Source organism: Primulina tabacum, chromosome 2 (genome assembly GCF_025594145.1).
Source record: "Primulina tabacum isolate GXHZ01 chromosome 2, ASM2559414v2, whole genome shotgun sequence".
Classification (NCBI taxonomy): domain Eukaryota; kingdom Viridiplantae; phylum Streptophyta; class Magnoliopsida; order Lamiales; family Gesneriaceae; genus Primulina; species Primulina tabacum.
Window position 1 is genome coordinate 50972367 of NC_134551.1, and position 25781 is coordinate 50998147.

Consider the following 25781-nt stretch of genomic DNA (forward strand, 5'->3'; position numbering starts at 1 on the left):
TTGCGAATAAATATTCCTAAAAATATATTTGAAAGAAACAAAAAGAATTTTGGTTTTATAATTTTCTGGCAAAATGTTTCAACCAGCCCATATTATATAACCAAGCCTCTTCTATCCATTAGCATGAGGCCTGATATGGTGCAAAGTGGATTGTAGCCCAAGTAAGCCCATTTATTCCCACGAATCCACTTTTCCTGGATTTACAGCCCAATGTTGGCCGATGCACATCATTCTACGGTACTTTTTCTCGAGCAACATGTACCACTGGCTTTTAAATTTCTTGGTATTTTTACCTTTATTTGTTTCATACATTGTGAATCCAAGCCCTAGGAACAAAGCAAGCGTAAAAGCTCGTGAGACGCTATACTTACCGCACGTCTAATGGTCATCGACGGGCTAAATTACGTTCCTGCTCGACTTCACATAAAAAAAAAATATCAACAATGATCATTTAATTGATGAGTAGGTCTTTTGTGAGACGGTTTCACGAATCTTTATCAGTGGAGCAGGTATCTTGTGAGACGGTCTCACGAATCTTTATCTGTGAGACGGGTCAACCATATCGATATTCACAATAAAAAAGTAATACCCTTAGCATAAAAAGTAATAATTTTTCATGGATAACCCAAATAAGAGATATGTCTCACAAAATACGACCCATGAGACTGTCTCACACAAGTTTTTGCCTTATCCGTGAGACGGGTCAACCCTATCGATATTCACAAAAAAAAAAAATAATAATACTCTTAGCATAAAAAGTAATACTTTTTCATAGATGACTCAAATAAGAAATACGCCTCACAAAATACGACCCGTGAGACCGTCTCACACAAGCTTTTGTCTTAATTGATATGCGGTCGTTCAAATCGAACAAAGTCGAACCAAATCATAATCTAAGGTTGATGTTACATTTGTTATTTAGTAAAGCAATATACTAGATTTGGTTGACTTTTAGGTCTATTTTTTTTTTTTCCAAAAAAGAAAGCGGATAATCCGCATTTGCTAATGGGATTGCTTCTAATTTGAACACTATGAGTTTACCGAGCCCTACGGAGGGAAAAAATGTGGTGGTGAGGCGATGATCAAAGTTAGGAAACAATGAACGTGGTCACCAAAAAGACCCACCAAATCAAAATTCTTGCACCTTTTGCAAATTAGTCAATTGGCAGCATGCATGCTTAGGTAAGTGCTTACTCAAACATCGTCCCTTTTTCTTTACGGAATCATTCATTCAACCTTAAAACGAACAAATATTTGCTGAAAATATTCTAAAAAAACGAAGACTAATTCGCCGTCGTCGGTTACGTAAGACTATCGACGTCCAATCGAGGTTTTACAAGTGGGGATCATGTTATTACCGGTGGAATAAAAACTTGAAAAGAGCAACCATATATCGAAACATTAGGGAAGACTATTTTGTTATCGGTATATAGTGTTTTCCAAGTGCCTTGCAGCTTACGTAACGAGGGGAGAGAGACTTATCGATATCCTATGCAAGAATTAGTCACATTTTAACTGTGTACGTTTTGATCTTAATGCTTTTGAAAGTAAACCTTTGAAACAGCAGGAAAAAAATTTCTTAAAAATAATTATATTTGTATACTATAATATAAATTAGTACTTTATATTTTTTTACTTTTGATATATCGTGTCGGTTTTTGTGAGATGGTTTTACGGATCTTGTTTTGTAAAATATATGTCAACCATATTCATGCTTAAGTGAGACGTAATATTTTTTTTCACGAATTCGATTTGGATTAGAGATATCTCTCGAGAATTTTGGTGATTTATTTGTTGTGTTGAAGAGAATCAAACTAATTAAATTCTTACTGCCAACCAAATCAATTCGATCAAGTGGACTACGTGGAAACACTCGACCGAACATTGTAATGCGTCTGTAAGAAACACAAATAATTTAAAACCGGTCTCTTAAAAACCTTTCATGTATGTCTATATTGTGAGACGATTTCACAAATATTTATTTATGAAAATGATCAATTTCACATTTACAATAAAAAATAATATTTCTGACATAAAAAGTAATATTTTTTCATGAATGACTCAAATAAAATACACGTCTCACAAAATTGATCGTACGAGAGTTTTTGTGAAACCTTGAACCATGTTTACACGGGTCTCTTGGTTCGCTTACACCTTTCATCCCAATACTTGGAATAGATCCGAGATTCATAATTTTATCTTCGGATAAAAAAACCAAAAAAAAAAAAAACTTTAATCATTTTTATCTATTTTTATTGCGATCCAACGTCAAATTTATTATTTTTTCAGTAAATATAATTAAAAATATATAATTAAATAATCTCCAAACTAGATCTTAATTTCAAATATTTTTGTACTGGGAGCTTATAAATTTGGGGCCGCAAACCATATCGATCGTCAAAATTTAAGAAAAAAAGAAGGGCTTTAATTCAACCGCGTTAGGTCCAATCGATGTCACTTTGTAAAAGAGAAGGGCGGTGTGTTTTCTTTTGTTCACAATATTTCCGGATAAATGTTTTCCAGAAAATATAATTTCAAAAAATTAATAAAGGAATAAATTGGAGTTTTTTTTTAAAAAAAATAAAATATATAGAGAGTGTTAGCTTTTTTATGCAATAATAATTAATTATTCAATATATGGTATATGGGTATTTAAAATTTTATGCCTCAGCTCCACATTTATCGGAAATTTTATACTAAGAATTTTAATTTTCTTTTTATTAAAAAATTGTCAATTTGTTTTTGGTATTTAAGGTGCATAAAGTCTAGCAGAGCTGTTGAAGTGCATATTCTTTCTTGTTTACTTTTCCCACACACTTCCCAGAATCCCAGTTCCCAACTTCTTGTATTGTTGTACATAATACAAACATGAATAACACAGTACATATCATAGTCTGATCACATACGTATCGATAAATGTATATACATATTAAATATAGTCGGAAAAAACTAGAAATTTCGATAAAATCGATAAGATATTAAATTTTCACTCGTTTTTACCAAAACTCGAATACTTTTGTTCAAATAATTGATAGAAAACAATTTAGATTTCTAGCGAGTAAATAGAGAAGAATGGGCGAAGAAGCAAAGTTAGGCATGAGATCTTTCTTACATCGATCACATGGATAAAAAAAATTGTTGTAATAAATAAAAAAAATGATGGATCTAACATGTCAATAGCCTTTTCTTGTACAATTTGTTAATTAAGTGATGCGTCATCTAATCTATTAATTAGGTATTTAGGTAATTTTGGGATTCTAAACATTATAGGAAGATCTAATTTGGGCCGACATTATCCATTCTTACTTATCTAGAACTACATCATATCTAATATTTAATAATATCACAAGAAACAGTAGATCTTTGTGAGATGATTTCACGAATCTTTATCTGTGAGACGGTCAACCCTATCGAAATTCACAATAAAATGCAATACTTTTAGCATAAAAGTAATGCTTCTTCATGGATGACCCAAATAAGAGATCCGTCTTACAAAATACGACTCGTGATACCGTCTCACCCAAGTTTTTATCCACAAGGAATAATATCACGAGAAATTCGTTTATTTTCGGATATGTTAATTCATTGATTTTTTTTTAAAAAAAAGGAAAATTATGGCGTGTGTGTTTCTAATTCTACGACGATGATTCAAAATGGAAGTGGCTAGTTATCGTAGTCAACATGTTCTACGTGTTGGGAGAAGTCAGCTTGATCCCAATAAACGTGGGTAAAAAAAAGATTGGAAGTAGGCCCCCAGACAAAATAGTGACAAGGACAATACCTTTCGGCCCAACTCATCCCAAATAGAGCTCCGAGGGCGGTGGAATAATTTATATTTTTCATGATCTTTTTAACCTTTCCAGGTGAGTTTTTGACTGTTTGTTCGATATTACTCGTGTAGGTGTTGTTTGTACGGGTTAAGATCATGACATGTGTCATTTTTTCGACATATTTCATAATCTTACTCGGGTACACGAGTAAAAAAATGATATATGCCGTGATCTTGGCTCGTAGAGACGAAGTTTGCATGGATAGAATCAACCAAACGGCTTTTGTCTCCAATTCTTGTATTGTTGGAGTTGAGCTCCATTCTTATTGGAGAACTTACCACATTCACACGTAAAACATTACCATGTCCTGTTATGTAATTATACGGTATCATAGATCGATTTTCGTATATATTTTTTTTAAAAAAAAATATGTTGTGATTTATTTAATTTTTTTATAAAAATCTAACGCAACCAATCATCAATAAAAAAAAAATATGTTGTGATTTATTTAATTTTTTTATAAAAATCTAACGCAACCAATCATCCATAAACGATATGAGTCACCTACAAAAAATCAATGCTTGGACGCATTTAATATAAAAAGTAGCAAGGTAATAAATAAATAATAAATAAATATAAAAAGGGTATGGGTCCAAGCGGCATAGTTTCTAATTGACGGGGTCTACGCCACGACCAGTTTGTCTTGTTGCATTATTTAGCCAATTTTTTGGCTTCCTGACGTTAACTTTGACGACAAACGTGGCATCCATATGGTATATCTCCAATATGTCCAATTCTTTCGTAATTAGGATGCAAAAAACCCTGTTAATTATTTAGATCCAAGATGAAAAAAATTCGTATCTCTAAAAATTATTTAATATTTATGATATATAATATATATGTGTGTGCGCGCACGTATCCATTTATTAAATATTTTTCAAATTTTAAAATTTTATAGATTGGTGAATTTTATATAAATTTTGGAAAAAATACAAAAAAAAATTATGCTTGTGATTTCTTTAAGGCGAAAACTTGTGTGAGACGGTCTCACATGTCGTATTTTGTGAGACTGATAAATTATTTGGGTATTACTTTTTATGGTAAGAGTATTTTACTTTTTATTGTGAATATCGGTAGGATTGATCCGTCTCACAGATAAAAATTCGTTAGACCGTCTCACAAGAGACCTACTCTTTCTTTAAACTACTTCTTATTCGAGTGAGAATAATAAAGACAAAAAAAAGTAATAATCTTTCAAATGTATCACTCAATGGTAATTGAGGAAAACTAACTATAAAATTAATTTATTTCCAAACACATTTTAAAATTATAGAGCATGATTTTAGCTTTTCCCAAAATTACTTTAGACAATAGGATTCCAAAAATCTTTCAAGACTTCTCGACTTATGTCATGTCAAAATATCATTTAATTAGCTTATGGGTCCAAAACAATATACAGCATCTAACATTTAATTTGCCTTGTTATTTTTGTTTTGGACAATATTGTCTCCATTAGAAACGTTACAAAATTGCAATGAAAATTAAAGAATGGATTGAAAACGGTGTCATGGAGGGCGGTTGATCTTCTTAAATAAAAAAAGAGTAGGTTTCTTGTGAGACGGTCTCACGAATTTTTATCTGTGAGACGGATCAACCCTACCAATATTCACAATAAAAAGTAATACTCTTACAATAAAAAGTAATATTTTTTCATGGATGATTCAAATAAGAGATCCGTCTCACAAAATACGACTCATGAGACGGTTTCACACAAGTTTTTGTCTAAATAAAAAATTTTATTTTTTTATGTATCATGAAATTCAAAATCAATGTTCGATTGATTACAAGTCATCAGACATTAAGGTTGTAAATTTGAAATAAGATGTAAGATTCGAGATTAAATTATAACATATTTTTGATCGTTGATGCCATGTTCCCACCTCTTTTTGCCAAATATGAAACTGCCTCACATTTGCACGTGCAATGTTATGCTTCCATGTGCCTTCTTAGATGATAAACCTTTGGGAATGGGGCCATCTTTTGAGTGCAAAGAATATACTACAGCCATATGTTCATAAAGTTTGATTGAAGTCTTGTCATTCTTAGATTGTGGTCATTATTAATGTAGCTAGAATATGTTGTCGTCCGATCGACGATATATATACTCTTAGAACTAAATTCACAAACAAATTGTTCGATTATCATTTGAGTATGTGAGAACGACGTGAGGGCATATGCCTACCCGTAGATTATAAAACAAAAAATAAGAATTGATGAGAAAAGAGGCATATTATATTCCAATTAACCTCTGGAAAAATAATTAGGCAAAGTTGTAGTTTTAATCATGTCACTTTCAGTTTTTGGTAGTTTCAGTCTGTGTTGTTGTGGTATTGCATGTGTAAACACCATGTCGACATCATATCATAATTATATCGTGACAAAAAATACTAAAATGAAATTTGATAACGTAAAAAGATAGATTTAAATGACTAATAATGCAATTTTTTAATTGAGATAATGTTTGGTTCGAAAGATGAAATTATTGAATTATTAGTAAATGAGCGATAAAAATGATAGATAACTCCTGTCTCCTCGGAGGACTTTAGCTGCCTTTTCATCATAATTAAAAATGGAACCTTAATTAATCACCACTGTTATAAATTGATCACGATTCACCGCCGCATTTAGTTCATTTGGACCGGAAGGCAGGTGGAGTTTGGTCCTGTCCTTTTTTCAGTTAACAATGTCGGCTGTTTAATTCATTCTTTACAAAGTTCTATGTCCAATGTTGCTTCTTGTTCAAGGTCATTAATTGGTTAATTAATTAATTTATGAACAGTTTATTTTTTTAAAAAAAATAATGCACAGTTTGACCCCCTTTGTCTTTCAAATTAAATGATTACTTAAATCGTATCATGTGACCTGATATGCAAATTAGTCTCGTTTCAAAATTAATAATGCATCTTAGTGTTGCCAAAAAAGAATGGAATATTTCACGATGCATTGATACTGATATATACATATACATGTGTGGGAGATTTTGATATGTTGGTCACATGCATTGGCGGGAACCTTGTGAGCGTCGTAAGACGTTCGTGCGAACTTTTCGTGGAACACCATGTTGGACGTTGGTACGTAGCGTGTTATTATTTTTATTTAATTATATGTCTTTAAAAAATTCATATTTTATGAAAAAATCGGTTATTAGATAATTATTTAGATAATATATATAAATATGACATAAAATTTTTGGGAAGGTGACAATTGTCTGATCCCGCGATAGATAACAGAGCAAGATCTCTTATTCGATTTTCATGTATTGCAACGAGTGTAATTATTGAGAAAAAACTGTTATAATTATCATTGCTAAGAGAGTGATCCGGATATGGTTTCTGAGTTGTTACATGATTTCAAATATTTAATTTGAATTGCTATCATTATCTATAATGTTATTAAAATATTGACCTATTATGGAGCGTGCACATTTAAAAAAAACATTTATTAATATCTAATTGTTTAGCCCAAATTTTGAAAGGCCATTAACTATAAGAAGTCTGCAGAATGTGGAGAGGTCCAATAGACGAGCCCAAGAAGGTGCCAGTTGAAGACCACGATGGAGGAGTTGATCCGCGACGCATCATGGAGATCGTGGAATATGATTGGAACTACTCCACGGAGTGTAACAAAAACAGAAAGAAGAATCAGAATAGGACTGTAAGGCCTGAGATTTTATCATTTTAATCCGAGATTATTTAATTTATGAATTTTGGAATGTTGAGTCATATTCCATGGTATCACAATTCCATAGGATTGCAATTGAATTAAAAATAGTTGTGAGGACCAAATTGTAAATAGTGAAGATTTCAGGGGCTAAAGTGCAATTAATGAAAGTTGAGTGGGACACTTGTCTTGCCATGCATGGAACCATGTATATAATGTATTTCTTTCAGATTTCCAGCAAGAGAGAAGACCGAGAGTTCATAGCTAAATTCCTCAAGCTTCATTTTGGTTTCAAAATTTGATTGTGCAGTACCCGGTTATCAGAATTTTGATCTGAACATATTTCCGTGCTCCTCTTGTCAAGGGCTACACAAGGATGTATGTTTCATCGATTTCTAACATGATTTGAAATTCATGTATTAGAGGAATTATGATTTGATATATATTATATGTTCTGGGAATACTAGACTTCGTAGAATCGAAGTCAGATCGAAGAACAGATTGATTTTGGAATTGTTATGATTTTCTGATTATATTAATTGGAAATTGAACAGATTTGGATTATTGACTGATTCTGGATTGTAACGGATATTGGTTATGATTTGTAATTGATATCTGTTGATATTGTATTGACGGTGATATCGTGATTGTGCCGTTATGCCGTTGATTTTGAGTTAAATCCAGATTGATCAGATTCGGTATTGATTTGAGCAGTATATTTATATTGTACTTCTTGATATTGTCATTGCCAGATAGAGTATTGACAGACTTTGAATTCCAGACAGGAACGTCGTCAGAACTGCAATAAAAGAAAGGTACAAGTCAATGTGGTACAAGGAGAACGACTCGAGTACGATATACTTGAGTTCCCTAAATCACATACTTATTGTTATTATGTGCATTGATTTGAATTGATATGCTTGTTCTATTGATTTATAGAAAGAAGGTATTAGACGAGTATTAGACGAGTGATCTTGTGACATAAGTGCCGATAGTGATGGAATCGTCACTGGCACATTGCACCTTGTTACAAGACAGGGGTTTGGCGAGAATGCCAAAGTCTGTGACGGATAGATCAAGACACCGGATGTTTGGTTATATCGAAGTGGATAGAATTGGAGTTTCTTCTATTACTGATGTTCGATATAGAATACCAACGTCTGGAAACCGGGATCCCTAGACTAGGAATGAGTCTACTCTGAGATACGAAGTCATGAGTTGATTTACGATTTTATATTGGTTATGTTTCAGATTTTGATACATGTTACTGATATCTGTTATATGCTTTTACATTGTTTATATGATTGTATGTTTCATTGATTTATACTGGGATATATTTCTCACCAGAGTTATCCGGCTGTTGTTGTGTTTGTACGTGTGCATGGCAATAGGTGGGACATGATCGGGGTTGAGGAGATGAAGAGAGGTTGTGATTAGAGTGGAGACTACGGACCTGGTTTAGAGATAGGGTTTGGACACTTGATATTAGTTGTTAAACCTGAGTTGAATGATTGTATATAGTACAAGACTTGTACTTTAATACTGACATGTATATTAGAATGTATTCCATTACGTTCCGCATTTAATACTGTATTAAAAAAAAATTAGACCCAGATTAATTAATTGATCCATTTATCCCAATTATGATTAAGAATATGATTAGCGTTCGGGTCCCCACAACAGGTGGTATCAGAGCGATAGATCCTTTAGATTGAGATAGAAGCTAGTGAGCGGGGTAGATTGAGTTCTTCTTCCTTGCTTTTGATTGCTAGCATGATTTACTTTTTTAATACATGTTTACCTGATTATCTGACTTTGATATGGTAATGTGTATTATTGAGATTGAATCAGAACCAATTCTTGATCAGAGGTAAGATGATCAAAAGGGAACTGATATATATATATATATATATTGTTGTATTTGGTTGCTAACTCTTTTGATAATAAGATACGCCTCCTCGAAGAGTACCGGAACAAGGTAGCACTTCGAATCCTCCAATGGATGTAACAGCAACACCGATAGAGACATTGTTGAAGAGATTTCAGTCATTCCATCCACCGACTCTGAAGGGTACTGAGACTTCAGTTGATTTCCAGAGTTGGTTAGACGACATTGAGATGTTGTTTGAGTCCTTGGATTACACTGATGAGCGGAGAGTGAAACTGATTGGGCACCAGTTGCATGATGTTGCCAAGAACTGGTGGATTACAACAAAGCGGGCCTTGGAGCATCGAGGTACAGTTATCACCTGGAATGTATTTAGAACTGAATTTTATCAGAGATTCTTTCCGGTGTCGTACAGGAAGGATAAGGGAGCAGAATTTGCGAATTTGAGACAGGGTCAGCTGAACATCGAGGAATATGTGGCCAAGTTCTCTACACTGCTACGATTTGCTCCACATGTGGCCGAGAATGACGAAGCTGTTGCTGATCAGTTCATTAATGGCATGAATCCGGAAATCTTTACCCTGGTGAATATCGGGAGACCGAATAATTTTACTGATGCTTTGAAAAGAGATAAGGGAGCCGAAGCCGGTCTGATGAGACAGAGAGGAGCTTCGTTTGTGCCTCCGACACCGAGACCACAGCAACCACCTCCCCGATTTGAGAGTGGCAGCAGAAGTGGAGGAAAGAAAGACTTCCTGAAAGCTAGAGGGAAGCAGTTCAAAAGATCTGGAAGCAGTTCATCCAGTTCTAGTGGCTCGAGACAGACCGGTCAGGGCCAGAGTTATACAGGACCTTATTGCATCACTTGTGGAGGGAAGCATTCCACAGAGCAGTGCCGAGGAGTGTTTGACAGTTGTCGTATTTGTAGGCAGCAGGGACATTTTGCTAGAGTCTGTCCACAGAGAGATTCTCAGAGATCACAGGGTGCCGAATCATCTAGATCAGCGGCACAGACTGATAGACAATCATCTGCTGTTCATTCGTTCCAGTCAGCACCATCTCAGTCACAGCAACGGCCAGGAGGTAGCCAGACAGTGAGCCAGCCTCTAGACAGCAGGCCCGAGTATTTGCTTTGATAGAGGAGCAGGCTCAGGAGGCACCTGACGATGTTGTTGCAGATAACTGTTTTATTTCTGGTTATCCTGCATATGTATTGATAGATACTGGTGCATCGCATACATTCATATCTAAGCGATTTGCTTTGATGCTTTCTTTGCCTATTGAGTCATTATCTGTTGTAGTATCTGTCTCTTCTCCTTTGGAGACAGGTTTGATATCAGTGAAGTCTGTGAAACAATTTATACTACAGTATGATGGGCATGAGATTGAGTTAGACTGTATTGTGCTTGGGTTATCTGATTTTGACTGTATTATCGGTATCGATATGTTAACCAAGTACAGAGCTACTGTTGATTGTTTCCACAAGATTGTGAGATTCAGACCGGATATGGCTGATGAGTGGAAATTCTACGGTAAGGGTTCTCGATCTAGAATTCCTTTGATATCCGTTTTGTCTATGAGTCGATTATTGCAGAAGGGATCGGAAGGATTCCTTGTCTATTCAGTTGATTTACTGAAATCGAGTCCATCATTTGCGGATTTGCCAGTGGTGTGTGAGTTTGCTGATGTCTTCCCAGATGAGATTCCTGGATTGCCTCCGATTCGAGAGATAGACTTCAGTATTGAGTTGATGCCAGGTACAGTTCCGATTTCGAGGGCTCCGTACAGAATGGCACCGATTGAATTGAAAGAGTTGAAAGAACAGTTGGAGGATTTATTGGCCAAGGGGTATATCAGACCGAGTGTGTCTCCTTGAGGTGCTCCAGTACTGTTTGTGAGAAAGAAAGATGGTTCTATGAGACTCTGTATCGACTACTGGCAATTGAACAAAGCAACGGTAAAGAATAAATATCCCTTGCCTCGCATTGATGATTTTTTTGATCAGTTGCAAGGTTCTTCTGTATATTCCAAGATCGATCTGAGATCTGGATATCATCAGCTGAGAGTCAGGGAGTCTGATATCTCGAAGACATCATTCAGAACCAGGTATGGACATTATGAGTTTATTGTCATGCCGTTCGGTTTGACTAATGCTCCAGCTGTGTTTATGGGTCTGATGAACCGCATATTCCAGAGGTATCTTGATGATTTTGTTATTATATTCATTGATGATACCTTAATTTATTCGAAGAATATGATTGATCATGCCGAGCATTTGAGAACTGTATTGAAAATTCTGAGGGCTGAGAAATTATATGCTAAACTGTCGAAATGCGAGTTTTGGTTGAGACAGGTTGTATTTCTGGGTCATAATATATCCGGAGACGGTATATCAGTTGATCCCGGTAAGGTTGAGGCAGTGATTTTTTGGCCGAGACCGACATCAGTACCCGAGATTCGTAGTTTTATGGGTTTGGCAGGATATTATCGTCGATTTATTAAAGATTTCTAGAGTATTGCCAAGCCTATTACTCAGTTGACTCAGAAGAATGCTCCGTTTGTATGGTCTGAAGACTGTGAGTTCAGTTTTCTGAGCTGAAGAAAAGACTGACCAGTGCACCGATATTGACTATTCCATCAGGTACTGGTGATTTTGTAGTTTATTGTGATGCATCTCACCGAGGATTAGGTTGTATTCTGATGCAGCGAGGGTATGTTATTGCTTATGCCTCAAGACAGCTGAAGCCACATGAGACTCGTTACCCAATTCATGATCTTGAATTGGCTGCCATTGTATTTGCTTTGAAGATATGGCGACACTAACTATATGGTGAGAAGTTCGAAATCTATTCTGATTATAAAAGCTTGAAATATCTCTTTTCACAGTCAGAGTTGAATATGAGACAGCGAAGATGGCTTGATTTGCTTAAAGACTTCGATTGTGAAATCAAGTACTATCCGGGGAAATCTAATGCAGCAGCAGATGCACTGAGTCGAAAGGTATGTTTTTTATCCTTATCGACGATTGGTGTTTCGAATTTGATAGAAGATTGTTGTTTGTCTGGATTGGTATTTGAGACAGATTACAGACCGATGAGATTATATGCTGTTCAAGCCGAACCAGAGCTGATTTTGAAAATTAAAGCGGCTCAGAAAGTGGATCAGAATGTACATAATTCGATTGCTATGATCAGAGCTGGACATCAATCGAAATATCAGGTTCATGACAGTGTTTTGTATGTGAATAATCGTATTGTTGTGCCGAATGTTTCAGATGTGAGACATCGGATACTTGCAGAAGCGCACAGCAGTCGTTTTAGCATCCATCCTGGTGGCAGAAAAATGTATAATGATTTGAAGACACAGTATTGGTGGAAACAGATAAAATCTGATGTTACTGAATTTGTAGCCAAGTGTCTGAATTGCCAACAGGTGAAAGCAGAAAGAAAGAAACCAGGAGGATTGTTACAGAGTTTTTCTACTCCTGAATGAAAATGGGATCTTATTTCCATGGATTTCGTGATGCAGTTACCACGTTCCTCCAGAGGTTGTGATGCTATTTGGGTTGTGATTGACAGACTGACCAAATCTGCATGCTTTATTCCATACAAGATGACATACAGACATGACCAGATGGCCAATATTTATGTCAGAGAAGTGGTCAGATTGCACGGAGTGCCGAAGTCGATTGTTTCAGACCGTGATCCTCGGTTTACTTCGCACTTCTGGCAGAGTTTGCAGCAGGCTCTAGGTACGAAGTTACATCTGAGTACCGCATATCATCCACAGATCGACGGACAGTCAGAGCGGACTATCCAAACACTGGAAGATATGCTGAGAGCTGTAGTGCTTGATTTTAGCACTAGTTGGCAACATGCATTGCCACTTTGTGAGTTTTCATACAATAACAGCTATAAGACGAGTATTGAGATGGCTCCGTTTGAAGCATTGTACCGTAAGAAGTGCAGATCCCCTCTGTATTGGGATGATATATCTGAGGTACCTGAGTTTGGACCTGATATGATTAGAGATATGACAGAAAAAGTGAAGCTGATTCAGAAGAGAATGAAGACAGCTCAAGACAGACAAGCCAAATATGCCAATGTTCGATGTAGACCGTTGGTATTTGAGGCAGGAGACCGAGTATTTTAAAGATTTCACCTTTCAGAGAATTTGTCAGATTTGGCAAGAAAGGGAAGCTGTCTCCATGATATATTGGGCCGTACGAGATTCTCGAGAAGATAGGAGATCGTGCCTATCGACTCGCATTACCGCCTTCTCTATCTGGAATACATGATGTCTTTCATGTATCTATGCTGCGGAAGTATCTCCCTGATGATTCTCATATTATTCAGCCAGACGAGGCAGAACTTGATGAATCTCTGAGTTACATTGAGAAACCAATCCAGATTATTGATCGTAAAGAAAAACAACTCAGAACGAAGATTATTCCTCTTGTGAAAGTCCAGTGGACTCGTCATGGCATTGAGGAAGCTACTTGGGAGACTGAATCAGATATGAGACAGGAATTCCCAGAGTTATTTCACTGATGTGAGTCTTTATTTTAGCTTCTGTTATATCTTCTTATCTAATATGATTTGACTGGCTACGATTTCGATGACGAAATCATGTCTCAGAGGTGGAGAATTGTAAGGCCTGAGATTTTATCATTTTAATTCGAGATTATTTAATTTATGAATTTTGGAATGTTGAGTCATATTTCATGGTTTCACAATTACATAGGATTAAAATTGAATTAAAAAGAGTTGTGAGGACCAAATTGCAAATAGTGAAGATTTCAGGGGCTAAAGTGCAATTAATGAAAGTTGAGTGGGACACTTGTCTTGCCATGCATGGAACCATGTATATAATGTATTTCCTTCAGATTTCCAGCAAGAGAGAAGACCGAGAGTTCATAGCTAAATTCCTCAAGCTTCATTTTGGTTTCAAAATTTGATTGTGCAGTACCCGGTTATCGGAATTTTGATTTGAACATATTTCTGTGCTCCTCTTGTCAAGGGCTACACAAGGATGTAAGTTTCATCGATTTCTAACATGATTTGAAATTCATGTATTAGAGGAATTATGATTTGATATATATTATGTGTTCTGGGAATACTAGACTTCGTAGAATCGAAATCAGATCGAAGAACAGATTGATTTTGGAATTGTCATGATTTTCTGATTATATTAATTGGAAATTGAACAGATTTGGATTATTGACTGATTCTGGATTGTAACGGATATTGGTTATGATTTGTAATTGATATCTGTTGATATTGTATTGACGGGGATATCGTGATTGTGCTGTTATGCCGTTGATTTTGAGTTAAATCCAGATTGTTCAGATTCGGTATTGATTTGAGCAGTATATTGATATTGTACTTCTTGATATTGTCATTGCCAGATAGAGTATTGACAAACTTGGAATTCCAGACAGGAACGTCGTCAGAACTGCAATAAAAGAAAGGTATAAGTCAATGTGGTACCGGGAGAACGACTCGAGTACGATATACTTGAGTTCCCTAAATCACATACTTATTGTTATTATGTGCATTGATTTGAATTGATATGCTTGTTCTATTGATTTATAGAAAGAAGGTATTAGACGAGTATTAGACGAGTGATCTTGTGACATAAGTGTCGATAATGATGGAATCGTCACTGGCACATTGCACCTTGTTACAAGACAGGGGTTTGGCGAGAATGCCAAAGTCTGTGACGGATAGGTCAAGACACCGGATGTTTGGTTATATCGAAGTGGATAGAATTGGAGTTTCTTCTATTACTGATGTTCGATATAGAATACCAACGTCTGAAACCGGGATCCCTAGACTAGGAATGAGTCTAGTCTGAGATACGAAGTCATGAGTTGATTTACGATTTTATATTGGTTATGTTTCAGATTTTGATACATGTTACTGATATCTGTTACATGCTTTTACATTGTTTATATGATTGTATGTTTCATTGATTTATACTGAGATATATTTCTCACCGGAGTTATCCGACTATTGTTGTGTTTGTATGTGTGCATGGAAACAGGTGGGACAGGATCGGGGTCGAGGAGATGAAGAGAGGTCGTGATTAGAATGGAGACTACAGACCTGGTTTAGAGATATGGTTTGGACAGTTGATATTAGTTGTTAAACCTGAGTTGAATAATTGTATATAGTACAAGACTTGTACTTTAATACTGACATGTATATTAGAATGTATTTCATTACATTCCGCATTTAATACTGTATTTTAAAAAAAAATTAGACCCAGATTAATTAATTGATCCATTTATCTCAATGATGATTAAGAATATGATTAGCGTCCGGGTTCCCACAAGGACACAACAAACACATCTAACAAAAGCAGGAGCAAACCTTTATAAAATTTCTCTCAATAGTTCATCTGTATTTTTTTTTTCCCAATTTCTAGTATTTTAGTTTCTTCAGATTTCTCATATTCCTCCAACTTTCTTGTGATAATGTTGTTTATGTACATAACAACGTAATTAAATTTGAAGTTATTCACGAATTTTCTCTATAATTTCATCATATTCCCCAGTTTATACTTTTTTGCTTTGAAGCCATACCGAGGAAATTAGTATTAACGATCGAATCGAGACACACAACGCTTGATAAAGAGGTCGGATCATTTCACATTGATAAAGAGGTCGGATCATTTCACATTTGGCACGATCACGTTTTTGGCACGCCTCGCAATTTTCGTGAAAAATACTAACCAGAATATATTTATGGGGAAACACCATTTAAATTAATTTAAAGTTTCCACAATTATGTTTGACCAAAGAATTGGAGATCATGTTTTGGTTAGAATTTATTGATGGTTAGGCATGTGTAACATGCTTAGCATGGAGAACATGGGTGATCTTTAAGGAACTAGTTGGGGGCTTGTCTTTCCCAATCACGAGCAAACAATTTTGTCATCAGATTTCATGTTGGTATATGGCCTTCTCGTTGATTGAATAATAAGTAATAAAAACAGTTTGATGTATTTAATATATATATATATATATATATATATGGAAAAAAAATTATGTCGTTATGGTTCAATAATAACTCATCGTGCTATAACGTCCTTCCCCAACCCATAAATTTTTAAATTAAACGAATAAAATCATCGAATGCACTAAAATTACATTTGGACGGCTGAATTTGGAGTAAAAATATTTCAAATCCATAATAACTAGGGGTGGTATATCGTACCGTACCGAAAATTACGGTATAAGAAAATTCATACCGATACCGTACCGAAAATTTTGGTACATATAACTAGCATACCGATTATACCAGAATTGTACAGCATACCGAAATTTTGGTACAGTATCGGTATATACCGTTTTATACCGAAAAAACTTACATTTTAAAATTTTTATAAATTTTTTGTTTTAAAATATTATATTTTTTTCGGCATTTCGGTATTCCGGTATATATACCGAAATTTTCAAATTGCATACCGTTATCGTACCGAAAAATTCAGTATTATTACCATACCGTACCGAAATCTTCGGTATACCGAAAATTCGGTATTTTTTCCCACCCCTAACAATAACAAGTCAATCGTTTTATTTGCATATATTTACTTGAAAATGAATTTCAAATATCAACTAGTTATTTTTTATTAAATCATTCTGTTGAACTTAATACATCCAAAATGGAATTATTTCAAACTATTCCTTCAAATATTCTCTCAATGCAAATATATGAACCCGAACACAACCTTAATTCGTTGCCAACTAATTAAACATATTATACTAAAGATATATAAACCACACAAATAATTATGGTGATAATCATGTTGAGAACTTTTCCCCACAGTATTCACAGCTCAATTAAACATACGTCAAAATTTGTGGGAATTTAATTGCGTAATCTAATAATAATGAACACATTATCTCCTACGTGCCGTATTGCGTGATACATAAGGTGGAATTAATTTTTTTTAAAAAATTAATTGGTAATTAAATTAATTAAGAAATTAATTGATAAGAATTCGACACGCAAATCCGTTTTCAAAGGGAACACGTAGACATGTAAAGAATGTCTAGGTTTTATGATTTTGAACGTGGGATGTGACACTTTATATATCAAAATTAATCGTATCATTGCTGGATCTTAAATGTCAGGGCTGGAAATTTTTGAAATATTAGGCATGAGTTTGAATATGTAGCCTATTAGCATATGGTTTTTTAAATTATGACAAAAATTAGTGTGAAATGGTCTTACGGGTCGTGTTTTGTGAGACAGATATCTTATTTGGGTCATCCATTAAAAAATATTACTTTTTAGTGCTAAGAGTATTACTTTTTATTGTAAATATCGGTCGGATTGACTCATCTCACAGATAAAGATTCGTAAGACCGTCTCACAAGAGACCTACTCTTAAATTATATTTGATGAGAAAAAAATATGGAATAGTTTTATGCTTATACAAATAATATATAATAATTAGTTTTATTTATTTTTAAAAGCTGTTAACGTAGACAGAGGAAAATCTCTATTTTCAAAAAGTTTTTTTGCTCTATTTTCATGTAATTTTTTAGTTTCTTAAAAAAAAAATTTATTACAATCTAACCAAACATCTTTATAAATGATGATCGTTCAACGTAGCACTATGAAAACAGTCGAGTGGGGTAGGTTCACATGCAGCCCGTTGTTTTGGTGAATGGCAAAATATTTACTAATCCAATTCCAATTTGGGTATTCTAAGTGTTTGGACAAGTCTATCTAATTTTGAGTTGAATTTGAGAGATCGGGATATTGTCGATACAACTCATTTATTTTAAATTGGGGAACAAATTGGCGAATAAGTTTAATTTTTTTTTGACAACTCTGTCGAAATATAAGTGTTTTTTTAGGAATAATAAAATAAAAAACTCATATTTTGACACTCAATCTATACAAATAAACAACATACACAGACAGACACACACATACCTAATTGAAATTACACTATAGACAAAAGTTCACAATAATTTATAATATTAGGTTCAAAAGTTTTTAAAAAAGGTCTTAAATTATTATTATTATTATTATTTCAATCAACTTTTTGTTCAAAATTTAATATACTTTCAATTTATTATCTTCGTTATAATATTATATATTATTTATAGTCTCATTAAAAAAAATCGAGTCTCTCGGTATATATTCAATAAAAAAACACGAAAAACATAAATTTTTTTGAGCAGGTGTCTTGTGAGATGGTATATGTGAAACATGACAACCCTATCAATGTTCACAATAAAAAGTAATATTTTTTCATGGAAGACTCAAATAAGATATTTGTCTCACAAAATACGATTCGTGAAACCGTCTCACACAATTTTTTGTCAAATTTTTTATTAGATTGTATTACGTTTCGACTTCAATTTTATGAAATGAATTTATTATTCGATTTGATTTATATCAATTATTTATTTTATTTTTTTACTTTACAATATGAACAAGGTATATACGGAGAGAGAGGAATATGTATATTGGCGGGGACAAACAAGCGTGTTGGACATTTGACTTGACATAGATTTTAGCTCAAGACTTCAAAACAAACCCGACACGTGTTAAGCAAGTCACTCTCCTTATTTGTAGAGGCTTCCACGCGGGTTTAGACCACCTATGTTATTCAAATTAAACCTTATCTTTATATGTTTTATAACGGTCTCACGAGTCGTATTTTGTGATACGGATATCTTATTTAGGGTCATCCATGAAAAAATATTATTTTTTATGCTAAGAGTATAACTTTTTATTGTGAATATCGGTAGGGTTGACTCGTCTCACAGATAAAGATTCGTGAGACAGTCTCACAAGATACCTACTCTTATATTAACAGCAACAGACTTTTATATATAGAAAACTGTTTTGTGTGATTATACTAAAAATATAATGTAAAAGCTATAAAATTTTGTCGCAAAAGGTCAACAAAAATAAAGGAATAAATAAATGTCTAGGCAAATATGATTCTTGAAATCACATTATTCAAGTATAGCACAGCAAAATCAAGCCCGTTCAATTCACATGCATATAACTTGAATCGAACCAAATCAAATCAAATCGACACGAACATAACTAATGTTACATTAGATATGACTGATGTTTCTTTCTGTACGTTATTTTTTTTTTTTGCACATTTTTTCCTCGAATGGTTCAAGATTCCCTCCCAATCCTCTATCAAATTAACTTCCACACGAAACACCTCCATATATATATATAAAATAAAATGACATTAGACTTGATCTAGATGCAAAAAAAATCCTAAATCCATCACAAATATCAAGAATTATGGGTTGGGGCGAAGAAGACAAAGATAGTCATGTCAAAGTTCGAAGAAGCTATATATGCATATGGTCCACTCCGACAACCTCATTCATTCACAATTAATTGGATATTCAAATCCATTATATTATTATTTCCTGAATCGTAAAATATACACACAATTTGTTTGAGACAGAGTGTACGAACGTTTTAATAAAAGTTATATTTATTGGTAATGGTACAAATTTAATATTTTAAAGTTTACAACAATTAAACATCATGTTTCAATTGCTCTGCCAAGCAGAGAGTGTCAAGCCCAAGGCTCGGGTCCGTGCATGCGCCTGTGTGGCTGCATAATAGACCCCTATAACAACTACTTCATATTCGTTCTTGCTTTACGAAAATGATTAGCTCAAGTTGCTATAGAAGTCATTGTAAACACATTATAAACTCATTTTAAATCTTTAATTTTTAAGATGTGGGACAAGGGTTTCATAATCACCCCTCCTTCAGAACGCGACGTCCTTGTCGCGGCCTGACCCCTCGATCCACCAGTGCCGAGAATCTAGAAGTGGCTCCTATGTAGCACTTTGCCCCGCAGGTTCAAGATGTGGCTCTCATGCACGTAACACTTTGCCTCACATAGCACTTATTTTTCGGTGTTCCTTGCTGGTGACGGCTCTGATACCATTATGTCACGCCCCAGGCCCGCGCATGCGTGACTGCACAATAGGCCCCTATAGCAACTACTTCATATTCGTCATCGCTTTACGAAAATGATTAACCCAAGTTGCTATAGAAGTCCATTGTAAGCCCATTATAAACTCATTTTAAATCTTTAATTTTTAAGATTTGGGACCATGGTATCAATGAGACAATTATTGATCTCCAACAATATTTCTCAATAATTGGATTCGTTGCAATAAATTCGAGAATCGTAATCGTGATCGTAGTTTCGATATCAATTGTAAGATCGAACTTTTGTCCATTGACCAAAAATTATAACCAATGATAACGATATAAATCATATATTTGTAATTGTAAACCTTAAAATAGGTCAAACACACCAAACATCTGTTTTTTTGTTTACAGGACATATTTAAAATAAAGTTTTCTGAATATATATTTCTCAAAAAATAACCAAAATTGTAATATTTACCAACAAAAAAGAGTGAAATCAATTGTATTTCCAAATAACTTACACGTGGGCTCTCTGACATTCATGACTCTTGGCTGTATATATACCCCTCCCTCTCCTACCACTCAACGCACACAAACAGAAATCACTCATTTTCCATTCTATCTTTTGATTAAAACCCGAAAACTTTCACTTAGACCACTTTGAACAGTTGTGAAATAAGGAGCTTTAATGGCTAATCCAAACGCTTACGCTGCCACAAGTTCTTGGATTAAACCTAAATCGCGCGCGCCATTAATACCCGAGTTGGGCTCCTGCAAAAGATCTTTGTCCGTCAGCCAGCACATTCTTTTGCCGCACAGAAAAGGCAAATTCGACATAAAATCCTCCCTCCAAGCTCCGCCGATCCGTCTCCCGAACCAAACCCAAATCCAGACGGCTAGAAAACCAGCTACTATCGAAAAGCGGAAGTCGCCTTCTCCAATGAAGCCACAATGGAGTTTGCTTCAGAAAGCTGCGGCAATAGCTCTGGATGCAGTGGAGAGTGCACTGACTGCTCAAGAGCTGGAGCACCCTTTTCCTAAAACAGCAGACCCTGTCGTCCAAATCGCCGGAAACTTCTCCCCTGTACCGGAACGGCCAGTGAAGCGCAAACTTCCGGTCACTGGGAAAATCCCGGACTCCATTCAAGGTGTGTACGTGAGAAATGGGGCTAATCCGCTCTTCGAGCCGCTCGCAGGACACCACCTCTTCGATGGCGATGGCATGATTCACAGTGTGAAAATTTCTGATGGCTCTGCTAGCTATGCCTGTCGGTTTACGGAGACACAAAGATTTATCCAGGAACGGGATTTGGGCCGCCCTGTTTTTCCAAAAGCTATTGGAGAGCTACACGGCCATTCAGGCATAGCTAGGTTGCTGCTTTTTTATGCTCGCGGGGTGTTTAAGCTGGTTGATCATGACCATGGAACCGGAGTTGCGAACGCTGGATTGGTGTACTTCAACAACCGTTTATTGGCCATGTCCGAAGATGATTTTCCTTATAATGTACGCGTGGATCCGGATGGGGACCTCGAAACAGTGGGAAGGTACAGTTTCAATGGTCAGTTAAAGTCCCCCATGATTGCTCACCCGAAGCTCGACCCAGTCTCTGGCGAGCTCTTTGCTCTGAGCTACGACGTGATTCAGAATCCTTACTTGAAGTACTTTTGGTTTTCAAGAAACGGCGAGAAATCGGAGGACATCGAGATCCCGGTTTCTGAACCGACAATGATGCATGATTTCGCTATTACAGAAAATTTCGTGATCGTGCCGGATCAGCAGGTGGTGTTCAAGTTGTCGGAAATGATCAGAGGCGGCTCTCCGGTTGTGTACGATAAGGAAAAAGTCGCCAGGTTCGGTGTGTTGGACAAGTATGCAAAGAACTCTTCTGGGATCAAGTGGGTGGAGGTGCCTGATTGCTTCTGTTTCCATCTTTGGAATGCATGGGAGGAGCCTGAAACAGATGAAATAGTTGTCATTGGTTCATGTATGACTCCCGCGGACTCCATTTTCAACGAATGCGAAGAAGGATTAAAGAGTGTTCTGTCCGAAATAAGGCTAAATTTGAAGACCGGAAAATCGACACGAAGGCCCATCCTGTCATATGAACATCAGGTAAATTTAGAAGCAGGAATGGTGAACAGAAATAGGCTTGGAAGAAAAACCCAATACGCATATCTGGCCATTGCAGAGCCATGGCCAAAAGTCTCCGGGTTCGCAAAGGTAAACCTTTTCACAGGCGAAATCAAGAAATTCATTTACGGGGATGAGAGATTCGGGGGAGAACCCATGTTCCTTCCTGCAAGCCCGGATTCAAAATCCGAAGACGATGGCTATATCCTGACCTTCGTCCATGATGAAAAGGCTTGGAAATCCGAACTCCAGATTATCAATGCCATGACAATGAAATTGGAGGCCTCAGTTAAGCTCCCATCAAGAGTTCCCTATGGTTTTCACGGTACATTCATCAATGAAAAAGACTTGGCAAACCAGGCCTGAATCCTGATCCCAATTCAACTCATTTTTTACTATTTTCCATGGAGAATTTCCAGTGGGATGGTTAGATATACTTCTCCCCGGAATCTCTCTCCTGGAGTCCTGTATAATATTATTCATTCTTTCTTTCTTTTTTGCAAAAAAAATATACTGAATATGTTTTCACGTGGTAAGTTTCCAGGGCCAGCATGGTAGCTTTCGGATGTAAGGAAGGCTCGGCTGGTTTCTTACGATTCTGTCACGTAGTATGTAAAAATCAGATAGAATAGGCAAATAGTTTCCGTAGAACAGTTTGATAATGTTTGTATATTAAAAAAACAGGCCTTTTTTCTCTGTTTTCTTGTACATGCGTATAAATGACATGAGATTGCTTTTTTTTTTCCTACTATCATATCTATCTTCATGATACTTGGCTTTTTCTTTTCTCTGGTAGAATTTTGGAGTAGCCCAATTCATTAAATCATCTGAGAATATAGTATATGTACGCAAAATAATCATTTGGAATCGAACCGGAAAAAGGTTTTTGTTATATTCGAGCTCAATAAATCAGCTGATCAACATTTTTTGATACAAATTGGAAGAGAATGCAGTTGATGCCAGAACAACTTTACAACTTAAACTCGCATGTTATCAAAACTGAAGAAACTATTTTTCATTTATTGGATAAAATAGTAAAATTCAACTCATGATAAAAAAAAAATTATAATTGAGTTGATCAATTTTTTATAAAAAATATTAATAAATTTTATTAAGAGGCATGCTTCAATCTCTTGTTCTTGGAGTATCCCCTATTCTTGGTGTTGAAAAACAAGTGAGAAGTTCCTTGAATGAAGCACATTTGTCACAATATATCAAATAAAAGTCAATAATAGGCAAATATTCCCTTGACTGATCAACCTCCTTAAATCACTGTCGCATTGTTTGCCCATTTCAGCTAGATTCCTATATTATTTTCTACTTTTAAAATTAGCATGATTGAACTATTTATGATTATACCATGATAATTAATGTCACATATAATTACATAATTCTAAATAAACTATTTAATTAACTAGGTTTATTTATTTATTTTTTTTAAAAAAAAAGTTGAATGATTTGTGCATTGTAGTAATTTGAGTAATAAAACGGCGCATTTAGTAATGTAATATGTAAATGAGTGTATGTTTACGGATGGTATAAAACGATGCAATCCACAAATAGAGAAGGATTTTTTCGCTTTTACGTGCGCATCTCCGTCGAAAGGGAAATGTTCTTGCTGCTGGCACGAACCCTAATTTTCTTGAGAAACTAATTTACGGAATCATGAGGTGCTTTGGATTTGTAAAGTTATACTCGTGATCGTACGTAATTAACGTGAGTTTTTCTTAAAAAATTTATCAAGATTCATGATCTTTTAATTAATGGAAAGTTTGTTTTTGTGATATATATTTTATATAATATTTCAATTTTCGTGGTCATATATGCACCATATATTAAAAAAAATCTTATAGGATTTATTACTAAAGTTAGCATATTAAAACCAAAATTTGAAAACTTACTTGACCAAAACCCAAAATTGAACAGTAAAATTGGACAAAGGAAATTTTGTTACACAAGATCATGTTCAAATTTAAATTGGATTAATTGCCAGTGTTTGTGAAAAGATTGTTCGTAAGGTATGGATAATATAATATTTGAAACGTTAATTAGGATGAAGAACTATATATAATATAAAGACGATAAATTCGAATGGTATGAATAATATATATTTTATAACAATAATCATTTGTAGAGCTTGAGTCAAACGACGCGTTAACTAGGAAATTAGGCGTTGAAAATTGAGAAGAGGGCGTTAATATGGACCGTAAGGTGTGAGTAAATGTGGCACGGGATGGGCAAATCCAGCATGCATATTGGGAAGAAAGGGAAACCTGGTATCATTATTTCCGTAACCAATGGGTTTAATTTCTTTAGCTGCAGGAGGATCGCTTTTCTTACCACTGCTCGCGGCCATGTATAGGTTCTCCGAGCATTGTCCGAACTGGAACCATAGGAGCGTTACGCGGCTCGATCTCCCGATCTTCTCCAAAAGTCTCATTGGATCGCCTACTCCAGATATCTCCACAACACCATTTTGATCCATTTTGAAGCGTGCCCCTATGTTCATGAATTAATAATGTTCAGTTTCAACCACATTTTGTTAGTAAATTATACAAAGGAAAAATAACGTACAAGTTTTTCTATATAAAAAAAAAAAATTTAATAAACAATGTCCGGTTGAGTTTTTATTTTTGAAAAATGTTTAGAATAAAACATGACTTTCAGGGCTTCTTCTTCTTCGTTTTATATTCGAGTGTAAAATTATTATAATTTTATTTTATACATGCTATTAATGATAGTCACAAAAACTCTTGTGCGGGTCAATTTTGTTTGACAGATCACTCATAAAAAAATATTACTTTTATTATCGATATAGTTTACTCGTTTCAAAAATAAGAATCCATGAGACCGTGTCATAATACCTTTGCAATTCTTCAGTGCTACTAATACTCCTTTTTGCCATCCCAGTCTGCTAGAATCCACCTTAATAATAATTGTCTGAAAAGACAACAAGGTATAAATCATAAAATCATTTTGAAAAAAAAAAGAAAAAAAAGAAAGAAGAATATACTCTATATATCTATGTAAATCACCATGAAAGCGCCGAAGTTGAGATTGTGAAGGTCTGTTAAAGGTTTTTGCAGGCAGGTCGCCACGACGACTTGCGACGTCGCTCGGACTATGGGTCTCAACAATCTTTTGAACATGATCTTGCCAACTTTAACCGTACTCATGGCCGTTTTTTTGTATACATTCTCCAAAAAATCCATTGTTGAGGGAGAACTGATGAACTGCTTCTCAAAATATAATAGAGATCAGTATTCTTATCAACTGAGATGCATAAAACATGATTATATATATACTTCACAATCGTTATCACAAAA

At 35.1% G+C, this 25781-nt stretch overlaps 2 protein-coding genes across 2 annotated transcripts; one reads left to right on the top strand and one right to left on the bottom strand.

Annotated features, from left to right (window-relative positions):
- The first annotated feature begins 20897 nt into the window (after positions 1-20897).
- On the top strand, positions 20898-23196 carry LOC142536700 (9-cis-epoxycarotenoid dioxygenase NCED1, chloroplastic-like). The gene has a single exon (XM_075641975.1). The coding sequence runs from the start codon at positions 21013-21015 to the stop codon at positions 22819-22821; it is 1809 nt and encodes a 602-aa protein (XP_075498090.1). The 5' UTR covers positions 20898-21012; the 3' UTR covers positions 22822-23196.
- A 1346-nt stretch (positions 23197-24542) lies between these two features.
- LOC142538032 (uncharacterized) lies at positions 24543-25688 on the bottom strand. Its single transcript, XM_075643475.1, has 3 exons — positions 25491-25688; positions 25320-25395; positions 24543-24954 (listed from the first exon to the last, which is right to left on the bottom strand). Exons 1-3 carry the CDS (start codon positions 25665-25667, stop codon positions 24650-24652), a joined length of 558 nt encoding a protein of 185 aa, XP_075499590.1. The 5' UTR covers positions 25668-25688; the 3' UTR covers positions 24543-24649.
- Positions 25689-25781: the final 93 nt, after the last annotated feature.